Source organism: Camelus dromedarius, chromosome 16, assembly GCF_036321535.1.
Source record: "Camelus dromedarius isolate mCamDro1 chromosome 16, mCamDro1.pat, whole genome shotgun sequence".
Lineage (NCBI taxonomy): Eukaryota > Metazoa > Chordata > Mammalia > Artiodactyla > Camelidae > Camelus > Camelus dromedarius.
Window position 1 is genome coordinate 40,130,953 of NC_087451.1, and position 20,339 is coordinate 40,151,291.

Consider the following 20,339-nt stretch of genomic DNA (forward strand, 5'->3'; position numbering starts at 1 on the left):
GGATTTCTTCACAGCACAAGGGAAACACAGTGCCCTGTTCCATGCAGCTCAAATTCAGAGTTCTTTCCCTGGTCACTTGTGAGTTGGAGGCCAAGGATGCAAAATGCCATCAAGGGGAAATCTGGAACAAGAAGAAGAAAGCTACTCCATTTTCCAGAGGGCCAGATATCAATGATCCATGCAGCTGGACATTTCCCATGCCGCTGTAGCACAAAATCCCAGTGCAACCAAGAAAAAAAGATGGTTTTCTCATGCCATACCATGCCTCAGAACATAGAGCACAATTTAACACTTGGCTTACAAACAGCCTAGTGCCTGCATCCCACTTCTAGCTTTGGATAACATTCTAGTAGCCCACAAGTTCTGTGGAAATCCAATCCCTAAGTTGGCAACATTTGTCAGCAGCAGAAGTAACCTAAAGAGGTGAGCAAGGTATAGTGAGAAAAGTCTAAGCTTGAAAATTAGATGAACAGAGGTTCAAACCACGCTTTGCCATTCATTAGCTGAATAATTTAAGCTCCCGCCTTCCTCACTTGCAAAAACAGGGAGAACTATCTAACATATAACCCTTTTTGGAAATTACGAATGTGGTAGAATAGGTACACATCTACATGGTAGGAACTCAGTAGAGTTCCATTCGTTTCCTTCGCTCTATGTGGCAGATACAACGGCTTAGACTCAAGATCCATCCGACCCTTCTAGTGGACCTTCCTGCACTTCAGAAGTTAATCAGCTAAAAGGCCTCCTTCGTTATGTTGTATCTAAGATCTCCTTTAGGTTCAGCCAATCAGAGGCACTTGTGTGAGATTTAGATGACTTCCTACTGTTCCTGGGCATAGCCCCGAAGCCTTAGTTTTTCTGCCACTGCATTAGCAGAGGCCCCACACCTGGTCCCCAGTTTCCCTGATGTTAAGATATCCGTGTAAGTGGTGTGTGGACAGAGCAGAAGGGCCCTGTGCTTCTGAACTGGTGGCTTCCTGATTACAGAAGAAGGAGGAACTCTGTGGTTTATCTTTAGACTTAGAGTCTGTTTTTTCACTCCCTATGATTCTGTAAGTCAGAATGCGCACTAAATGCCTTCTTCCTGAAACTCATTAGAGTGGATTCTGTTCTGTGCCACTGAACCCTGACCAATATAGTCTGGAGTGAAAATGTATTACACATTTGACCTAAACAAACAACAAAATGTCTCTTGTGAGGGACTGATAAGAGAGAAAGAAAAACTCTCACTTATTGATGAAATCCCAGACATTGGTCCAGACTATCCCTAGACAGGCTGAACTATCCTCAGTCTGTTACATGGAGTGTCGAGGGTCAGAGATCCCTGGGATAAAAGATCCAAGGCCCCTTGACATCCATTCTCTCCTTCACCAGTCACCAGTGAACTCTCCTCTGGTTTTGCAGGTGAGATGGGACTAGCTTACATGAGGTCAGCACTACAGATCCAGGAGGGGCTGGGGGAAAATAGCAAAGGTTTTCTGAGCTTTTATTTCCAGCCAGAGACTTTCACTTTTTCCAATACACATTGCTGCCTGCAGAGAGCCAGCCTTGTTATCTGATGGGCAATGGGCCAGGGGCTATTGTGCACAGGCCCACAGCTCAGGGCAGGAAAGGGAAGTCTCCCCAAACCAATGGCTATCAGAGGAAGCGAATGGAAAAACCAGGAGCTGGCAGAACTGCTCCAGAGCATTTTCGGTTTTGTTTCTATCTTCATTTCAGAAATTAGGGGCCAATGAGACACACAACAGCAGTTGAGAGCAACTGAGACAGGGTCCTGAACAGGACAGGACACTGAACTATAAGATGCATCAATGTTCACATATTTACCAGCAGGGAGCCAGACAGCGCAAACCACAGTGCTATGCAAGACCTATCCCAGGTCTCAGACGGCAAGCACAGCAGGGATGGCAGGTTCTCTGGGACACCCTTCCCTGGCATTCGAGCCTGATCTTGCTCTAGTCTCATAGGGCCATTTGTGCCAAGGGGCTCCCTCTCAGCACCAGCTGAAACAAAAGAGCAGAGTAGTCATCCTGTGTTCAGAGTGGCCCACAATTTCCCATGAAAGCACCCTACACAGGATTTAAGCTGCCAGCTGTCTGCATTCCTCCCAGAGCCTGCTAGCTCTCTGTAGCCTCCTCCTTAACCCAGAGCCGCAGAGTTGGAGGAAAATGCTTGTCCTAGGATACGGTTGATTTTTTTTTTTTTTGCTCTGTTCTCTGACTCAAAGCTGAAAGATAGGCTCTTGGATTCTAGCTCTTCTCATAGGAGACTCCTGTCAGGAAGCGATGCAGCCAGGAAGTTGCCTCCACAGGGAGTTCTAGGGCTTTGGGTCAGTGTTAATGTGCGGGTCATTGCAAGTACAAAGAGATAGCTTTTTTTTTTTGGCCACCAACTATTTTCTCTAAATCCTGTTCTCTCTTGGGGGGCAGATGAGATGAGGGGAGGAATCAAATCTTTTTTTTCTTCCTCAATGGAAAATCTTAACTAATGTTTCCCAACGTGCTCACACTAAACCAGCCTGTGCAGAACAAAGCTTCTCGATATTTTCATCCCATAAGACCCTGAGAACGTCATGTGTTTCTACTAGCAAAACTCCCAAATTTTATGTTGAAGTTGCTACTATCACTAAACAATTTCTGGTCTCATCTAGTATCACAGAAGAATTTATAGGAAGAAGGTGGAAAACCTGTGGAAGTTAAGGCAGCTGACCACGCTGTTTCCATATACACACGGTCACCACCTCTGCCGTCCTGGTTTCCACTTTTGCAAATCTGTACCAGGACTGGAGGTCTGCACTGTGTACTGCTCTCTAACTCATTATATATAAGTCATCTCATCCTTTCAACATTCCTTTTTTCCCCTCTGCCTGAGTTTTTCCTCTTTTCTTCTCAGAAAGAGGGCTCCTCTCTCTTTGCCACGGCACTATAAGCCCCCTGGCCTGGATCCCCACTTCATCCCAGCAGGAGTCAGCTCCCCCACGGTCCCCTCTTCATCACCTTCACTCCTCTTTTCAGCTGTCTTTGTGCCTCCTTTCATAAACATGCTCAGATCTCTGGCCTAAAAATATCCTGACCTTGTTTCTGCCACTCCCTTAATCCACTAGCCCACCTCTTTTTTTCTTTCACGGCCAAACTCCTTGAAAGAACTGATTGCCTCCACACACTGGCTACCCATTCCTTAGGGACTGCAATCTGGTTTGCCCTACTGTGGGATGCAGTGGCAAGAGGAGGAGCAAGATGGAGTAAAACGGAGTCAAAGGCACCTAAAATGCACTAGACCCAATGGGGGTCAGATGTGGCAGCGACAAGTCCTTTAGTTGAAGCTTGCCTATATGGCTTAAGGGTAACACCATGTATCAGGGAAGACAAGGTGCTTGAGCTGGGCTTCAAAAGTGGACACAACTTCCATAGGCAAAGACGTGAGGAAGGGTATCTTCATGTAGGGAAATTCCATTTGCCTTGTCTGGAGCTCTTCCCAGGGGTCTCTCTTTTGCATTAACTCATTACCTAGTAGGTTTGTTTTTTGCTTTTTTTTTTTTTCAAGCATGAGCTAGTTTAACAGAGTAACTGGCTTAAAAACAAACCTGGAATTCAAGGTATGTATATTATGATGGAAAAAAACAAAAGGTGGACATGATAGCTGGTTTCAAATATCTGAAAAACTGTCATAGGAAAGATGTTATCTGTGTTGCTCAAGAGAGCAGTACTAGAGTTACTGCGTAATGTGAGAGAAGGCAGAATTTTCATTCAAAACAAGGAAGAATGTCAAATAAACAGAGCTGTCTAAAATCGGATTGGGCTACCTTGCACTTCCTCATTATTGAAAATGTTGCAGCGGGAGCTGAATGGCCTGCATGTTCAGTCTTTCACTCAGTGCTCACAGGTACATCAGTGCTGGTGGGCAAGGAGAGCAAAGAACCTCCCTCCAGTTGAGAAGGGTTCAGCCACTAAGGATTCTCTCCTTTGACCTGATTTCTACTGCTAGGACTTCTCCTAGTCCCTCATGCTTAAACTCTGACTCCTTTCCTTCTGTTTCTTTCTACTCCCAGAAGGCTTTACCCTATACCAGCATAGCAAGTACTCAGACATTTGTAGATGAAAATGACAAGTCTGTGTCTCTTACTGTCCTGTCCAACTTGGCTGGTACCATGTAAGGCCTCCTCCCCACCCTCTCCCAGTTTCTCTCCTACTTCTCTGGTCACTCCCTTCCTGTGTCCTTTGCAGGGTCATCCTCCTCTAACTGCCACTATCTGAGTCCCTAAGGCTCAGTCCTAGGCTCTCTCCTCACTCTATAGTCTGCTTAGAAACCTCCATTTGAGCCCATGGCTTCAAAGTGACAACTTCCAATTTTTCCCTCTACCCTAGTTTTCTCCCTTCTGAGCTGGAGACCTGTGTAGTTAGCTGCCCATTTGCTATCTCCTACTGGCAGTCTCAGAGGCATCTCCAACTCAACGTGTCTAAAATACCAGGTCTGTCCTTCTCAGCAGGTGAGCCAGGCTCTCTTCTAGTGTCCCTGTCTTGGTGAAAGGCAGTGCCATTTATCCAGATCCGTAAATCAGTAACTTAGGTCCTGATCTCTCAGCAACTTAAAATTCAATCCAATAGTGGTTCTTAAACTTTTTGATCTTGGAACCCTTTTTCATTTCTAAAACTGAGGACACCAAAGAGCTTTTTTTTATGGGGGTTGTATCAGTTGATATCCACTGTATTAGAAATTAAGGGTCAAAAAGTTTTATATCACAATAATATACAAGCACACATTCCATTAACCATAGAGCAATGACATTATCTCAGGCATGTAACCTCTGGAAAACTCCACTATATACTTACAAAAGAATGAATGAAAAGCTAAATCATATCTTAGTATTATTATGAAAATAGTTTTGACTTCGCAAGCCCTCTAAAAGGATCCCGGGGACCCCCTAGTCCCATCCCCAGACCCCACCACAGCCACAATGCCATGTTCTGTCACAGTTTCACCTTCTAAATGTCTCAGGTCCACCTGCTCCTCCTCTCTCCACTACCGTCACTAGCCTGATCCAAGTTACTGTCTCCCTTTACCCGGACCACTGCATTAGCTGATACGTAATATGGTTCTCTTAGATCCAATCTCCAGTCTGTTCCCCACACTGTATGCAGCTAGAGCAGTCTTTTCAAAATACAACTCCAAATATGTCATGCCATCCATTCCTCTTCACTTAAAAACCCTAAAGTGGTGCTCACAACACCACACACCTTTTAGTCACAGCCTATAATTATACATGAATCAGATCATGACAAGTAAGATCTGACCTCCCACAGGTCTTCAAGGGCCATAGGGACCAGAGCTGTGTCTTTTTGCTTCCCATGATTCTGGCACACAGAAGATACTTTGGTAATTCTTTCTTAAATGAATAGATGAATGAATGAATAAAAATGCAATCTGATCGGGAGAAGGATACATAACAAGGTAACATAATAAGCAATACAACAGAGAGGTACAAGGGGTCACCATTTTCAGTGGTTCCCACTGCCTACCAAACAAGCCCACGTGCAGTCAAGGCTCCTCAGTCAAGGCAGGCATCCTCTCTCAGCCTTCTCTATTTCTCCTCCAAATACATCAGCCAGTGTTAAGGATTTAAGTGAGATCTCTAGCAGCAAATCATTGAAAAGTCCCCTCCCCTAATCCTTCTATGGAAATCCTCCATAATCTCTAAAAATCCAGCTTACACAGCTCCTCCCCTGATTGCATTTCCCAGGTCATTTCAGTTAGACATAATCTCCGTCATTTTCCAGCTTTAGAGAAGGGCTGGCAGGCTCTGCTCACTTCTCTCGTCAAATTCACCGCTCCAACCACCCGGGTTCTCAGAACTCACCACCTTCTTTTGTGATTGTGCCTGGCAGATGGTCTTTCCTGTGTCTGGAATATCTGTCTCTGCTTTAAGCTCAGTAAATCTCCTTCCACATGTCAGCTCTGATGTTCCCCTACTTTTGTGAAAACTGTTCTCCAAAGTCCTGGGCAGACTTGGTTATTGCCTTCTCTGTGCTCCCACACCACCTCCCACATGCCTCCACTGCACCGCTCATCCCAGCCCAAAGGCTGGTATATAATGCCTGCTGAATGAAGGAACCCAGGATCTATGTGTGCTGGGAGGCTGTGCTGCCCATTCTCTAGATGAATAGGAACTTGTTTGCAGAAATCTTATTCCTCAGCATTTGCAGACAAGGAGATTCCACATATGGCCCCTACAGTGACGGCCCAGCATTCAGCCCCTGCCTCCATACACAAGTCACAGCACTTGTTTAGGAGCAGGGGACCTAATCACTGTCCCACATCAGTCATCAATGTTCACTCCAAGAATGCCCAACACCGCCCTTCTCCAGCCCCTCACTCTACAAGGGCTCTGGAACAGAGGCCAAACTAGCAGACATTCCCAGATTCCAGGGCCAGAGAGGTTCTGGGTAAGGTCTCCCTGCTGGGGTGGTGGCTTTCTCTCCTCAACCAGCTTATTGAAAACATAGCCACCAATTACCCACAACATTAGAGAAATATGAAATGCATATACAGACTTTCAGCTTGGCAATACCTACTACCAGTGCTTGCTCGGGTTGCAGAATTATTCAGTGAGGCAAAGTCAGTGCCTTAGCAACATATTCTTCCTGCTGCTCCCTCAGGAGGCTTATCACCCCCAGACAAGCTCAGCGATAGGACCAATGCTCAGATCTCCCCAGGCTCAGCTCAAAATCTCCAGAGAGCAGTTCAGATGGTGCAATTCTACCTATATGGCTAGAACCTGGATGGAGAGCAGCAGGGGTCTCAGCAACACGAGGGCAGCAACCTCAACACAGAGCTGAGGAGGCCAAATTTCCACAATTCAAGAAATAAGCTTTCTCCTCACACTGTAGGAAGTGGAATCCAGAGCAACACTGGATTGCCTGGAATACTGCACAGACCTGAGTGAAACTCTTTTCCTGGGGAGGTCTGGCAGCAGCTATATAGCCTTCTTCCTAGTGAGCCAACTGTATGCACTATGTCAAGGACAGTCAAACAATTTAGTTTGACTCTCCAGCGGTTTTATTGGTCTATATGTTCCTCAAAGCATAAAGACTCCTCAGGAATCACAAGCAAGAAGTTTGATGTAAAACTCAAACTTGGACCTAACTCCTAACTCCCCAAGTCCCCAGTCCTTTGGGGAAAGAATGGTAAAAGACGAGGGTAGGCTGCAGCTGGAGGTCTTCAAGCAGATGTCTGAGGAGATTACGTCAAGACTGCTGAAAAGGAATTTGATTATGCCATTACAACATTATAGTGTAAGCTCCCTGAGGGCCAGGACTCCATCCCAGTCATTTCTCTACTTCTTCTCCCCAAAGAAACACATGGAAGATTATTCTGAACAAATTAGCAGTCAATAATGTTTGATGATTGTTTTTAAATTTATAATTTTTAAAAATAACATTAAAAAAATGGACAGATAAATGAGACGAGAGGAAAAAGGGGTGAAATACTCACTGACAGAGAGGTGCCTGCTTCTGGGCTCGGGGGGCTGGTAGATGGTATTTATATCTCCCGCCGACTGGGAAGCTTTGATTCGCACCTGCCTGGACACCCCGGAGTGGGGGGAGGAACTGGTCTGCAAGATAAGAGGAAAAAGCTGAGCTCTCCAAGCAGGCAGGCTGAGAAAGGCCCCGTTATCCTTCCCTAGGACTCCCGTGCTCTCAGCCACCTTCAGGCTTTAAGTACATGAGCTACCCAGCTCTCCCCCAAATCTCACTCCTCAGTCCAACTGAGCAAATCACTATTTGCTCAATGTAGTTTTACGGCCTCGGTGATACAGAGCACTGAGACCCAGTGCCCGAATTTAATAGGTGATGACCCAGACACGGAAGAACAACAGGCGTCCCTGTAATAATCTGCCAAACAGAAAAGAGAGTTGTAAAAACTCTCTCATAAAATTCTCCAGAGAGCTTGGGAAGAATAGGAAAAGCAGGAGATTATTTCAGCTGCAAGATCACCTGCTGCACTGGGGGTTCAGAATGGCAACCTCCTTGCCCCCCAAATTTTGGTTGGTAAATATTTATCTTTAAAATAGTTTGATATGCTGCTTCTTCCCTAACCATAATCACTCCCTGAAAATTAAGGTAAGGAGATCTCAGTTGCTTCTTACTACTGGGGTTTACATGTGAACCATCTCAGGACTGTGTTCATCTCGGAAAGGCTAGCACAGGTGCGATTCTGCCAGAGGTCAAGGACTTCAGAACAGGGTCAGCAACCTTGCCACGTCTACCCCCACTTTTGCACTGACCCAGCTGAGCCACCAGGTGAGCCCTAGAGAGAAAACAAAGCAATAAAGGGGGGCCCTTGCACAGAGAAGGCTGAAAACTGAAGCATGGCAGTAAGCAAGAGATGTCAGGATGTGCTCACAAAGAAGCAGGGCACTAAAGAGGGTGGAAGCTCGGGATTTTTAAGTAATGTGGGTCAAAGTTTCTACTTGTTTCTCTCTCTCTTTTACCTCCTGTAAGAAGAAAAAAAAAAGTCCGACCTAAACAAACTATATCCTGCCTTCCAGGAAAAAGGCGTCCCACTTTCAGGGGCGAGATCAGCTGCCAAGCAGCCTCCTCTAGTCTCCCCACACCAGACTTTATCACATCCAGGATTGTCTTGACAAACTGTCTTGCTCTAATGGGAAGTCAGAAACAAGGGGAAGTGAGTGTTCTTGCTGAAGCCTCTGATGTGCAAGAGCTCTCTGCCGAGGGTCAGAAAGGAAAAAACAGCCAAAGCCACACACTGGGGAAGCAGGCCAGCGAAGGGCAAGGAAAGGCCACAGCCTCACAGTCAGAAAGAGAAGAGCTACATGCTGAGCACCCCAAGGACACCTGCTTGGACACAGTTCCTTACACATAGTGGGAATTCAGTACATCTTGGCAACATGAATCTGAAATGTACCAAAGAACATACACTTTAAACTCTCAATTTTCAAATCTAAAGGACAAGACAGGAAAGTAGGTTCAACAGCCAGCACAAGCATAGGTTCCTAAGAGAAAAGGCTGACCGTACAACAGGTTAGAAAACAAAGAGAATCAGTGAAGGTTTCAAAGCAGGGCTTCTCACACTTTCATGTGCACATAAATCACCCGAGACCTGTTAAATTTCAGATTCTGATTCAGTAGGTCTGGGGTGGGGCTGAGAATCTGCTCTTCTAACAAGCTTTCAGGTGAGGCTGATGCTGCTGGCACATGGACAGCGCGCTGAGCAGCAAGGTCTCAGGAGGCGAGTCATGCTTAGGGTGAAGGCAATGGTTCTCAGGCCTAGCTGCCCATCAGAACTGCCTGTGGGGTTTTCTGACACCTCAGACCATCTAGAACAGAATCTCTGGGGACAGGGCCCAAGGGCTGGTATTTTTTAAATCTTTCCCCAAGTGTTTACAATATTCAGTCAAGTTTGAAAACCCTGATTTAAGGAGATAAAAGAGAACAGTGTGGTAAACAAAATGAGGTTGACACAAGGGTTCAGGGAACCTTGAACAAGACCAAGAAATGGGAGAGAGGAAGACAGGACTAGGAAAAATAAAAGGGGCCTGTAAGAGAGTGAAAGGAGAGCCATCAAGTATAAAGTGTGTACCTGGCAGAACATTCTAAAGACAGCAAACAGAAGGTGGCATTTGACCATTCAATGAAAACCTCACTGAAGGACTCTGTGGGCAGCAGTGTGCTGTGGCTGACACAAACAACATGAAAAATTACCAGGGAACCACCTACATAAAGACTGCAGTCACTAGAAGTTAGGAGATTAGCAGAAAAAGAGATTATAAAAGTTGACCCACAAATTATCTCGATAAAAGATTTGATGGTATCAGACAAAAGGAAAAAGTGGACTCAACGATGCAAGGAGAGAAGAAGGGTATGTGTGTATATGTGTGTCCATTTGTGAGCTTTAGTTTGGATCTCACCAGTCTGCTTCACTGGTGGCAAGAGACCTTTCCTTGGAAGACCATGATAGTTACGAAAGCTGTGGAAGTATCCAGGTTATTTAATAAATTTACAGCTTTAATATCCATGACTTTATTAAAAACCTTAAAAAAAATCTGTTTTGAAGCTATACAACTTGAATAAAGAATGCCATGTTTACAATCCATGTACAAATTCTCACTTCTGTTTTGTTCTGTGATAACCCCCAATATTCAAAAGGTTCATCCAAATTGAGATTAGATGTATGAATCTGTTTTTATTATCCCTACTCTTCAATGCCTCACAGACTTTCCTTATACATATGTACGCTTAGGCTGCCTTTCCTGAATAAAGAGTTCCAGGCTTCCCAGACTATTCACATATAAAACTGATCCAACCCCTTGAAAATTTTGTCTTCTCTTGGACCTTTCTTAGTTCAGTTACTTTCTGAGCTGCGGGGAAGAGAATGACACATCTTACAAGTTTTCCTCACAGGCACATTATACTTTCTGCTTTGCTTCTAATGAACTATGGAAGAACCTGGGTGAGGTTTTTCAAGGACTACAATAATTCTAAGATCCATTCCTTGGATGGCATCTGATATGTACTGGACTAGTTAGAACATCCAGATTCTAGACCAGTTCCGTCACTATTTACTGTCTCACCTAGGGCAAGTCACTCTAAGCCTCAGTTTCCCCAGGAGTAGACTGGCAATAACAGATGCCTAACCAGGACTCCTCAAAGCTGCAAAAATCAAATAAGAGATGAAAGTACCACATATACCTTAAATGTTATTATTTTTAAACAACAGCCATACTGAAGCTATTCTGTCCAACAAGTTTCATTCTAACTTCCTGCACTTGCCCCATTATTCTAGGAAAACTGAAAGAATTAGCGTTTAGATTATCCTTGATATTTCGAACTTAAATAGTAGACAAGATAGTGTAAAATTCACTGATGGGAAATTTGGAAAGTGGGCAACACTTGGATGAGATTATAAGTTTACTTTTATCAGAGAGAATCTAAGGCAACAAAACAAAATGCCACACTCAGTTTAAGGTGGTTGGGTATTTAGTTTTTATCATATGCAGATATAAGTGACGATAGAATGTTAAGATTGAGATTACATTATGATAGTAGAAGGTCTAGAAAGTTATAAGAAGGTCAAGAACAGAAAGATAAATTAAGAGTTAGATGCACGCATGTTTAGAAAAGAAGTCTTTAATAGGAAATGGCTAAGAGTTGATGGTCCAAGGCAGAGGCCCAGGGCAACAAGAACTACTGAAAGAGATGGTGAAGTATCGTAAAATGGCAGTAAAACCAAGGCTAGAGAAAAGCTCTTAAGACTAAGAAGAGGTTCTGTGACTACCAAAATCCAGGAGTTCTCAGGTAAGAACAATACTGAAGCGTAAGACATGGCCTTGGCCAGGTGAGATAGGAGGGGTATGACTATACATCTTGGTGAGAGATGAAGACAGAGGAAAGATCAGAAGTGGTCATAGAAGGAACAATAAAAAAAGGAATCCAGAGAGAAGAAAGAGACAGTACATTTAAAAACAGGAATAAGAAGGGAAATAAAGGTATAGGTGGTAACAAAAGGTGGACGAGGTGACAGATTGCTAAAAATAGAGGAAACTAAGTAGAGAATGAAGTGACTGACAGTTACCATCAAGAGGAGATGGAGACCTGGGTGATAAGGTATTCTGGAGAAACATATGTAAAGTGTGATCTGTGAGCTGGTGCCAGGCTGTACCAGTCCTCAACAAGGGAAATATGGAAATGGTGAATAATCCTTTAAAGACTTTTACAACAGTCTGGCAGAGTGACTTATGTCTATTGAATCTAACAATAAAAATTGTGGGCTTATACTTTGCAGATGTCTAGTTAATTTTTCCATTTCATTTTTCATTTTTTTTTCTGTTTTTAAAAAAGAATTGGTCCTTGACAGATTGGAAATCAGAACAAAACTGGTATTTCATCACAAACAGAGAAGCACTGCTCTAGAGGTGGGACTCCTGAGAATATAATTTTGGATAATGATACCTCTGTTTATTAAGAAGCCAGAAGTCTAGCTGAGGACGTTCCCAAGGAAAGATTTCATCACCACCAATACCTGTTAGTCTTAAATGTAGAACTTCATAAATGCAAAAATTAGGAGCAGCTTAAGTGTTGCAACAGCAGAAAAAATAGTTAATTAAATTATGGTATAGCCAGTCAAGGGAATTATGTATTCTTATAAATTATAATCATGAAGAGTATATATTAATAGAAAAACATACATGACAATGTTAAGTGAAAAATTAAGTTAGAAAATTGTATAAATACCATGACAACACTTAAAGTGTGTATACATATGGCCAAAGACTAGAAGGGCGTATGCAAAAATTAATCAATATTATGGTGCTAGGATTGCACAAGATGGCCCTCTTTTTAACTTTACAGTAAGTTTTACTGATTTTATAATAAATTTTTAAAATATACAGCCTTAGGGGAAATATATATATATGTATATATATATATATTTATACATCCTTAGAAAGAGGCATCAATATGGCATTTATTTTATGCAACATCTAACGCAATGCCATGAGTGTCAGAGCTCCAGTGGTCATCCTTCAAACAGCTCTGGGTTGCAGCAGCATCTGAGGCTGAGTGCACGCCTTCGTGGATGGGAAAGTGGATGTAAAGAACCAGCTGTCTACAGCTTGTCATCAGGGGAGTGGAGGGATCACTAGCAGAGGTGCTAGCCCCCAGTTAAACAGTGACATCATTAAACTAAACCCCAATTCCAGCTCCTTCTGTAAAGAAGGGGTTTGCTGAATATGATCTCTGCTTGACTCTTGCTAACAATAAGCAGCACTCACTCTGTTCTCCTAAGAGGATGGGTGGGTAAGGGGTTCCAAAACAGTAAGACACAGCTCCTGCTCTAGAGGAGCTTGTAACTTTTTGGGGTAAAACTTAACAATATGCAACAACTAGAGGGCCCCCACGAAGGAACCTATGAACTAGTACGCAAATTATATCCAATGACTGAAGGAACAGGGAATAATCAAAATGACTTAAGTCAAAAACACTAATTAAACTGTAGCAGGCAAATCAAGCTAGACCCTTAAAAAGCTTGATACGGTCTGGCAGAGGGGAAGAAGGAAGAGCTGCAGAATAGGGGGAGAATGCTGAAGAATGTGGAAAGATGAGACTGGGGAGCTGAAAGCAAGGGTAGTCAGTGATAAACCGGGGGTGTTGGGCTAAATTTAGATTTTATATGATAGGCAATGAGGAGGCATTTTAAGGAGCAGGTGAGTAACTTGAACAGAGAAGTGAAATAATAAAGTATATATTTTACTTCAGAATACTTCCAAAAACATGTCCAGAAAAAAGATATATTGGGATAGAGAAGGCCAGTCTGTGTGCTCAAGGACACACCTGTAATATTAGAAAATGTCTTCTTTATTACAAGGCTTCCTAACTGCATTCTCCTGCGTCTTCCCCTAATCAACAGACAGCCCAAAGTTTCTTTAAAAACAAATGGTCAGCATGAGCTCCATTCCATCTAAACTCTGTCCTGGTATGTGCGTCCACAGTCCTTACGCAGCAATGTCAGGGGTCCACAGTTGGCTGTTTTCAAGCATAAGGAAAGAGTGTCAAGAAACCTTTAGGAACATGCAACTAAAGAAAGGTGATAGAGGAATCAATGATTAGAAGACACACCCAGATTACAAGCATTCTTTTGAAACGCAGGCCCCCAGGGACCCTTTAGGAGCAGAAACTGTGTAGGGATAACTCCTCACCTCTGACAGCCCCTGCAGATTGCCCGCCATTTGCTAAAGCAGCAGCTAGTAAGTTAAAAGAGGCCCTTCAGCCCATGGCCTTTTTGCCATTGAACAGAAGGGAAAGTTTATTTCCTACACACGTCCCAAGAGAAAGTCAAGGGTGCTGAGGAGTTGTGGGAGTTGGGTTTACAAAGCATGATAGTCTCAAATCCTTGACCACCTTTGCTAATCAGCACCCCACACTAACCAAGTCTCTCTTCTTGGGGCCCAAACCTAATTGGAAGAACATAAATACAGAGAAAAAGAACTTTCCCCTTTATCATAAAATGTTTTCTTCCTCCCACACCACAAACCAAGTAATCTTTAGTTGCAACTTTTTAACACTAATATTAAATCAAATGTAGAAGGTTAGCGGGCTGCTGACCAGTGGGCTGGACAACAATTATGGTCTTGCTTTAGCAGTGGCTGAGGAAAAGAACATTTTCAAGGAAGCAAGGTGAACTCCTGAAGGACTGCAAGCTTTGTCTTCAGATGTCAGGCCATGACAGGGGCTACTTACATGGTTTCTGTCCTGCGACAGCAGCAATATCCTAAGACTCTTCATGCTTGAGCTTCTATCCAAGATGTCAATTGCTTTATCAAGATCATCTTGGTTCTTCAGCAGGATGGAGAGCTATGACACAGGACACAGAGAAGGAAATTATGTAAGTCTTTAGTTTGCAAAAATAAAATAAGTTCGGAGGAAAACAATTTCATTGGATATTATGGGGTCTTAAAAGATCTGAAACCACAGAGATTTTTTTCAATTCAATAATTTTTAATAAATTTACAGAATTGTGCAACCATCACCACAATTCAATTATAAAACATTTCCATTGATCCAAAAGGATCTCTTGAGCCCAGTCATAGTCACTTCCCCATTCTATCTCTTACACCAGGCAACCACTCATCTACCTTCTGTCTCTAGAGATTTGCTCTTTCTGGATATTTCATATAAATGGAATCATAAAATTCATATATATTCAATTCAATTTATACAGTCTTTTGTGTCTAGGTTCTTTTGCTTTGCTTAATGTGTTTGAGTTCATCCATGCTGTAACACATTAACACTTTGTTTCAAGATATTTTCTGAGAAGAGCTTTGTCTCTAAAAGTATCCTTTACTCCAAAGCATCAAATCCCAAACAGCTATAATCCCCATATTTCTTTGCAAATTAAGCAGTAGAATCATGTCCCACCCTACCCTATGCTGACATCAACAGAAAAAGCAGAAAAGGCACAGGAGGAAGAGGGGGCAGGTAGAGGATGAAAAAGTTACTCAAATAAGAACACAAATTTAGACTGCATAGCAGAGTTTAGTATCTTAATGTTTAAAGGTAAAAATCAGTGACTAGAACCAAAAACTACTTCCTCTGTTTTCATTCCACTGACATATTAAAGAGAAGATCCTTGAAGTACAAATAAGTCTCACTTGCTGTTAAAAGCAGAAGACATTATAAGTACTTACTATTAAAAGATGCAAAAGTATGCTTTGCCTAAGACCTAATATCAGATCTTACATATTTGTGGCAAACATAAAGCAAAAATCCAATTAACTTCTTCAGTTCCCAATTTATAATCCAAGGAAATGAAAACTAAATCATAGGCCAAGAAAAAAGAAATAGTAAGAATAGTGTTTAAAATAAAATCTCAAGGCAACTCGTGGAATGAAAGAAAATTTTATAAATCATATTGTTAAAGAATTCCTTCCTGGGTAACATTCAAAGTAGGGATAAATAAGGACTGGGGTGGGGGAGAGGGTGGGTGGAGATGGGGGAAGATAAACTACTGAAGTAAGTTTTAACTTTTAAAAAAACCTACAATTATGCAAATGTATGATAAAAATCTAGTATTCAGAATATATAAAGAATTCTCACAATTCAACAATAAAAGGACAAATAATCCAGTTTTTTTAAGTGGACTTGAATAGGCATTTGTCCAAAGGACTTGAATAGATATTTGTCCAAAGAAAATAAACAAACGGCTAATAAGCACATGAAAAAATACCTAACGACATTTGTCATTAGGGAAACAAAAATCAAAACCACAATGAGACACCACTTCACACCTACTAGGATGGCTATAATTTTTAACAACAGAAAATAACAAGTATTGGTAAGGATGTGGAAAATTGCAACTCTCATACATTGCTGGTAGGAATGTAAAATATGGGATATGGGAAAGTTGGGCAGTTCCTGAAAAAGTTAAACACAGAGTTACCATTAAGACACACAATTCCACTCCTAGGTATACTTTAGAGAATTGAAAACATACGTTCATATAAAAAATTTTACACAAATGTTCATAGCAGCATTATTTACAATAGCCAAAACATGAAAACAACTCAAGTGTCCATCAACAGATGAACAGATACACAAAATGTGATATACCAATACAACAGAATATTATTTATTCATCAGTAAAAAAAGGAACAAAGCATTGACACATGCTACAACATGGATGAAACTTGAAAACATTATGCTTAGTGAAAGAAGCCAAACACAAAAGGCCACATATTGTGTGATTCCATTTACATGAAATGTTCAGAATAGGCAAATCCAGAGAGATAAAAAGTAGGTATGTAAGTGGTTGCCAGGGACTGGGGAGAAGGGGGAATGCGAAGTGACTGCAAATGGATACAGTGTTTCTCTTTGGGGTAATGAAAAAGTTATAGAATTAAGCAGTGAAGTTAGTTACACAACTCTGTGAATATACTAAAAACCACTGAATTGTACAGTTTAAAAGGGTAAATTTTACAGTAGGTGAATTATATCTCAATAAAGCTATTATTACAAAAATATAAACATAAAATAAAATCTCAACAGATTTTTCACTTGTGGTTCATAAATCCTGGTAAGGCAAGGTTTACAGGGGAAACGAAAGAAAAATAGGTTGAGAGATTTGAAATTAATAAAATGTAAATTAGGCAACTCTAGGTCATTGACATCATTAGCTGAGTATAGAAAGATGTGCATGATTTAAAATAATAACAATTATTTATATTTGTATTTAGAATTAGTATCTGCATAAGCATTTGAATAAAGGAATGCCCAACATTCTAGGCAGTCACTTTCTTGGCAAAAGAGTCTGAAAATGCATTTGGGGACATCTGGAATTCTTAATGGAAATACTAACAGAAAGAGAAACAAGCACTAAATCATCCAGAAGTGTCTATACTAACTAAAGAACACCTTCTTTAATGCTGATTGGCTAGCTGACTTTAGCCTTACTTTTGTATACAGTCACTGAAGCTTGAGCTACAATTTTTTAAAGTTCCATGAATTTAACATTTATATTTTTGGGATTTTCATATCTTTTATTTAAAATGTGTTAGTCTACAAAATTTTTTTTTTTTGGTCAGACTTTTTTTATAAACATTTTTTATTGAGCTATAGTCATTTTACAATGTGTCAAATTCCAGTGCAGAGCACAATTTTTCAGTTATACATGAACATACATATATTCGTTGTCACATTTTTTTTCGCTGTGAGCTACAAGATCTTGTATATATTTCCCTGTGCTATACAGTATAATCTTGTTTATCTATTCTATATATGCCTGTCAGTATCTACAAATTTTGAAATCCCAGTCTGTCCCTTCCCACCTCCCGTTCCCCTTGGCAACCACAAGTTTGTATTCTGTGTCTGTGAGTCTGTTTCTGTTTTGTATTTATTTATTTATTTATTTATTTATTTATTTATTTATTTATTTATTTATATTCCACATATGAGCGATCTCATATGGTATTTTTCTCTTTCTGGCTTACTTCACTTAGAATGACATTCTCTAGGGATATCCATGTTGCTGCAAATGGTGTTGTCATTTTTATGGACGAATAGTATTCCATTGTATAAATATACCACATCTTCTTTATCCAGTTATCTGTTGATGGACATCTGGGCTGTTTCCATGTCTTGGCTATTGTAAATAGTGCTGCTATGAACATTGGGGTGCAGGTATATTTTTGAAGTAGGGTTGCTTCTGGATACATGCCCAGGAGTGGGATTCCTGGGTCATATGATAAGTCTATTCCTAGTCTTTTGAGGAACTTCCATACTGTTTTCCACAGTGGCTGCACCAAACTGCATTCCCACCAGTAGTGTAGGAGGGTTCCCTTTTCTCCACAACGTCTCCAGCATTTGTCATTTGTGGACTTCTGAATGATGGTCGTTCTGACTGGTGTGAGGTGATATCTCATTGTAGTTTTGATTTGCATTTCTCTGATAATTAGTGATATTGAGCAGTTTTTCATGTGCCTATTGGCCATTTGTATGTCTTCCTTGGAGAATTGCTTGTAGTCTACATATTTTAAATACTTTCATTTGTGTTTTTTATTTACTATAGAGTTACTGGTTTATTTTCTAAATTTGCTTTATTTCTAAAATTTATCCAAAAAACAAAAGATTAGATGGTCTTTTGTTAGCTATTTGGCAGTGCATACATCCAACTGTAGTTGTACATTTTGTATGAAGAGGACCAGAGAGTTTTTAGCCAAGAAATCTCAGCCCCAAAGTATGGAAGAAATTCTTAACTCTTCAACCAGTAAAATAAAACTACACAGTAAGGACCTGACTCTCAAAGAGCCAATGAGGTTGCCCAGCTTTCCTGCCTCACCCCACCCAACTCAATTCCCTCTCTTAACTAGGCGCGCGCGTGCACACACACACACACAGCCTTTCAAACTAACGCAAAGCACCAGCCTAAGCAGATATAGCCTCTAGGATCTTCCTTGGAGCTGGGAAAGCAGCCAAAGAACTGACATTCGAAAGAATTCCTTTCTGTGCTCACTTCAGCAGCACATATACTAAAAAAAAAAGAAAAAAAAATTCCTTCCTGGGTGATACTAGAACTATGAATAAGTAAGGACTGTTGGGCAAGGGTAGCAGGAGTTAAGAGTTAAAGAAATGATTAGAGTAGGTGCTAACTTTTGAAACAAGCTACAATCAGAAGTTAAACTCTGAGAGAGGAATCCAGCATTTATGCCTGTCAATAGAGGACCAACCCATCAATTTCCACACCTCCCCAGCCCCTGCTGAACCCTCTGCTATTAACGCTGTGCTAGAAAGAAAAAGGTAATCTACAAAATGCAAAGGAGAGAATATAAGCCCTGGCCCTGATCCCATACCTGTTTCCACCATGGAGTATTAGAGCTACCGATACTGGATGAGCAGAGGGAATGGAAATAGCTACGTAATCTCACATGTAGTAAAAAACAGAAATCCCAGAATTACTGGAATTAAGAAAACAGGCTCCAGAAAATGAAAACAGACGATACTGGAGGGACAAACTAGGAAATCCTCAGTTAAGCAGAGAGAAAAAAGGTAGGCAGCTGTGCCTGCCTTGTCCACACACTATCCATCTTTCTTACCTCATTGTTCATGTAATGTAGATCAAGAGGCTGCCCAAATACTGTCGTCACCTTGTGCTCCACATCTTCGTATCTTACAGGCCGGCTGAATGCTATAATTCTGAAAAGGAGTAGGAAGTGTGGTTAATTGTATATTTTAAATGCAGGATTTAGAAAGCTACAGCTTCTGAGTGATGTCTTCCTTTTCTTTTTCAACATAGAATTCTTTCTCTGTATTCTTTTTCTTCTCTTATCTACCTTTATCTTTTCACCCTTCTTCTTAGCATCTCTCAGGTTTGCCAGTAGTACCTACAAGCAGTACTCAATCCCAACCATTGTTCCACCAGTTTAGCTCAGATCTTTCTGTCAACAACAGTTCGGTATCATAGCAGAACACCTGGATTTTAAAGCTATGTTCCAAAGACTCTTGTTAGGAAGAAAACCTGGAGATTGGAGCAGCAGTCCTGAAAAAATGGTCTCAACTCAATCTCAGGACTTGAAAGGTATTTCCATTGTCCATTTCAGAGATGCCACAGGAATCTCAATGCTGATTTCCTCAGAATTGACATTTCCTACCACAGAGTCACAGGAATTTCCCTTGAGCTTGGTTATGTGCCTGATCAGTCTTCTTAACCAGTGACACATGTGAGCATGTAAGTAGTGTTGATATTGATGTTTTTCTATAAAGACTCATCAGATCAGTTCAAAGAACAATTTCTATAGAGAGTAGAATAAGAGCATGTTCAAAGAAGGAGGCCTTAAAATGATTTGTCATTAAATGTCACAACAAAATGTAAAAGTGGTGATAGAGGAAACAAGGCTGGCAAAATGTTGATAATACCGAAGGTGGGTGACAGATCCATGGAGTTCAGTATAATATTCTACTTTTGTGTATGTTTGAAATTTCTTTAATAAAAAGTTCTAATCACTGTAGTAGGTTTAACTATATGATAATGGAGATGGTCAAAAATTTTGATGTACAAAAGTGGCAATTTCATATGGATCCAACCCCATACTCTAAAATTTAAATAATTAAAACAAAAATAGGTAGGGAGGTATAGCTCAGTGGTAGAGCACATGCTTAGCATGTACAAAGTCCTGGGTTCAACCCCTAGTACCTCCTCTAAAAATAACTAAATAAATCATCCTGGGTTCAATACTCAGTGCCTCCTCTAAACATAAATAAATAAATAAACCTAATTACCTACCCCCTCCTCCCAAAATAAGCAAAGAGATAAACTAAACAGAAGAAAATATCAGA

At 41.1% G+C, this 20,339-nt stretch overlaps 1 protein-coding gene across 5 annotated transcripts in view; it reads right to left on the reverse strand.

The window, feature by feature from the left end:
• MAP3K3 (mitogen-activated protein kinase kinase kinase 3) overlaps positions 1–20,339 on the reverse strand; it is a 58,349-nt gene that overhangs the window by 14,146 nt on the left and 23,864 nt on the right. For all 5 annotated transcript variants that reach the window (XM_064495685.1, XM_064495683.1, XM_064495684.1 and 2 more), the window contains 3 exons: positions 19,100–19,199; positions 14,253–14,366; positions 7,489–7,609 (listed from right to left, as the gene is read on the reverse strand). In XM_064495685.1, coding sequence (XP_064351755.1) covers positions 7,489–7,609; positions 14,253–14,366; positions 19,100–19,199 — 335 coding nt within the window. The remainder of the gene's footprint in view (positions 1–7,488; positions 7,610–14,252; positions 14,367–19,099; positions 19,200–20,339) is intronic.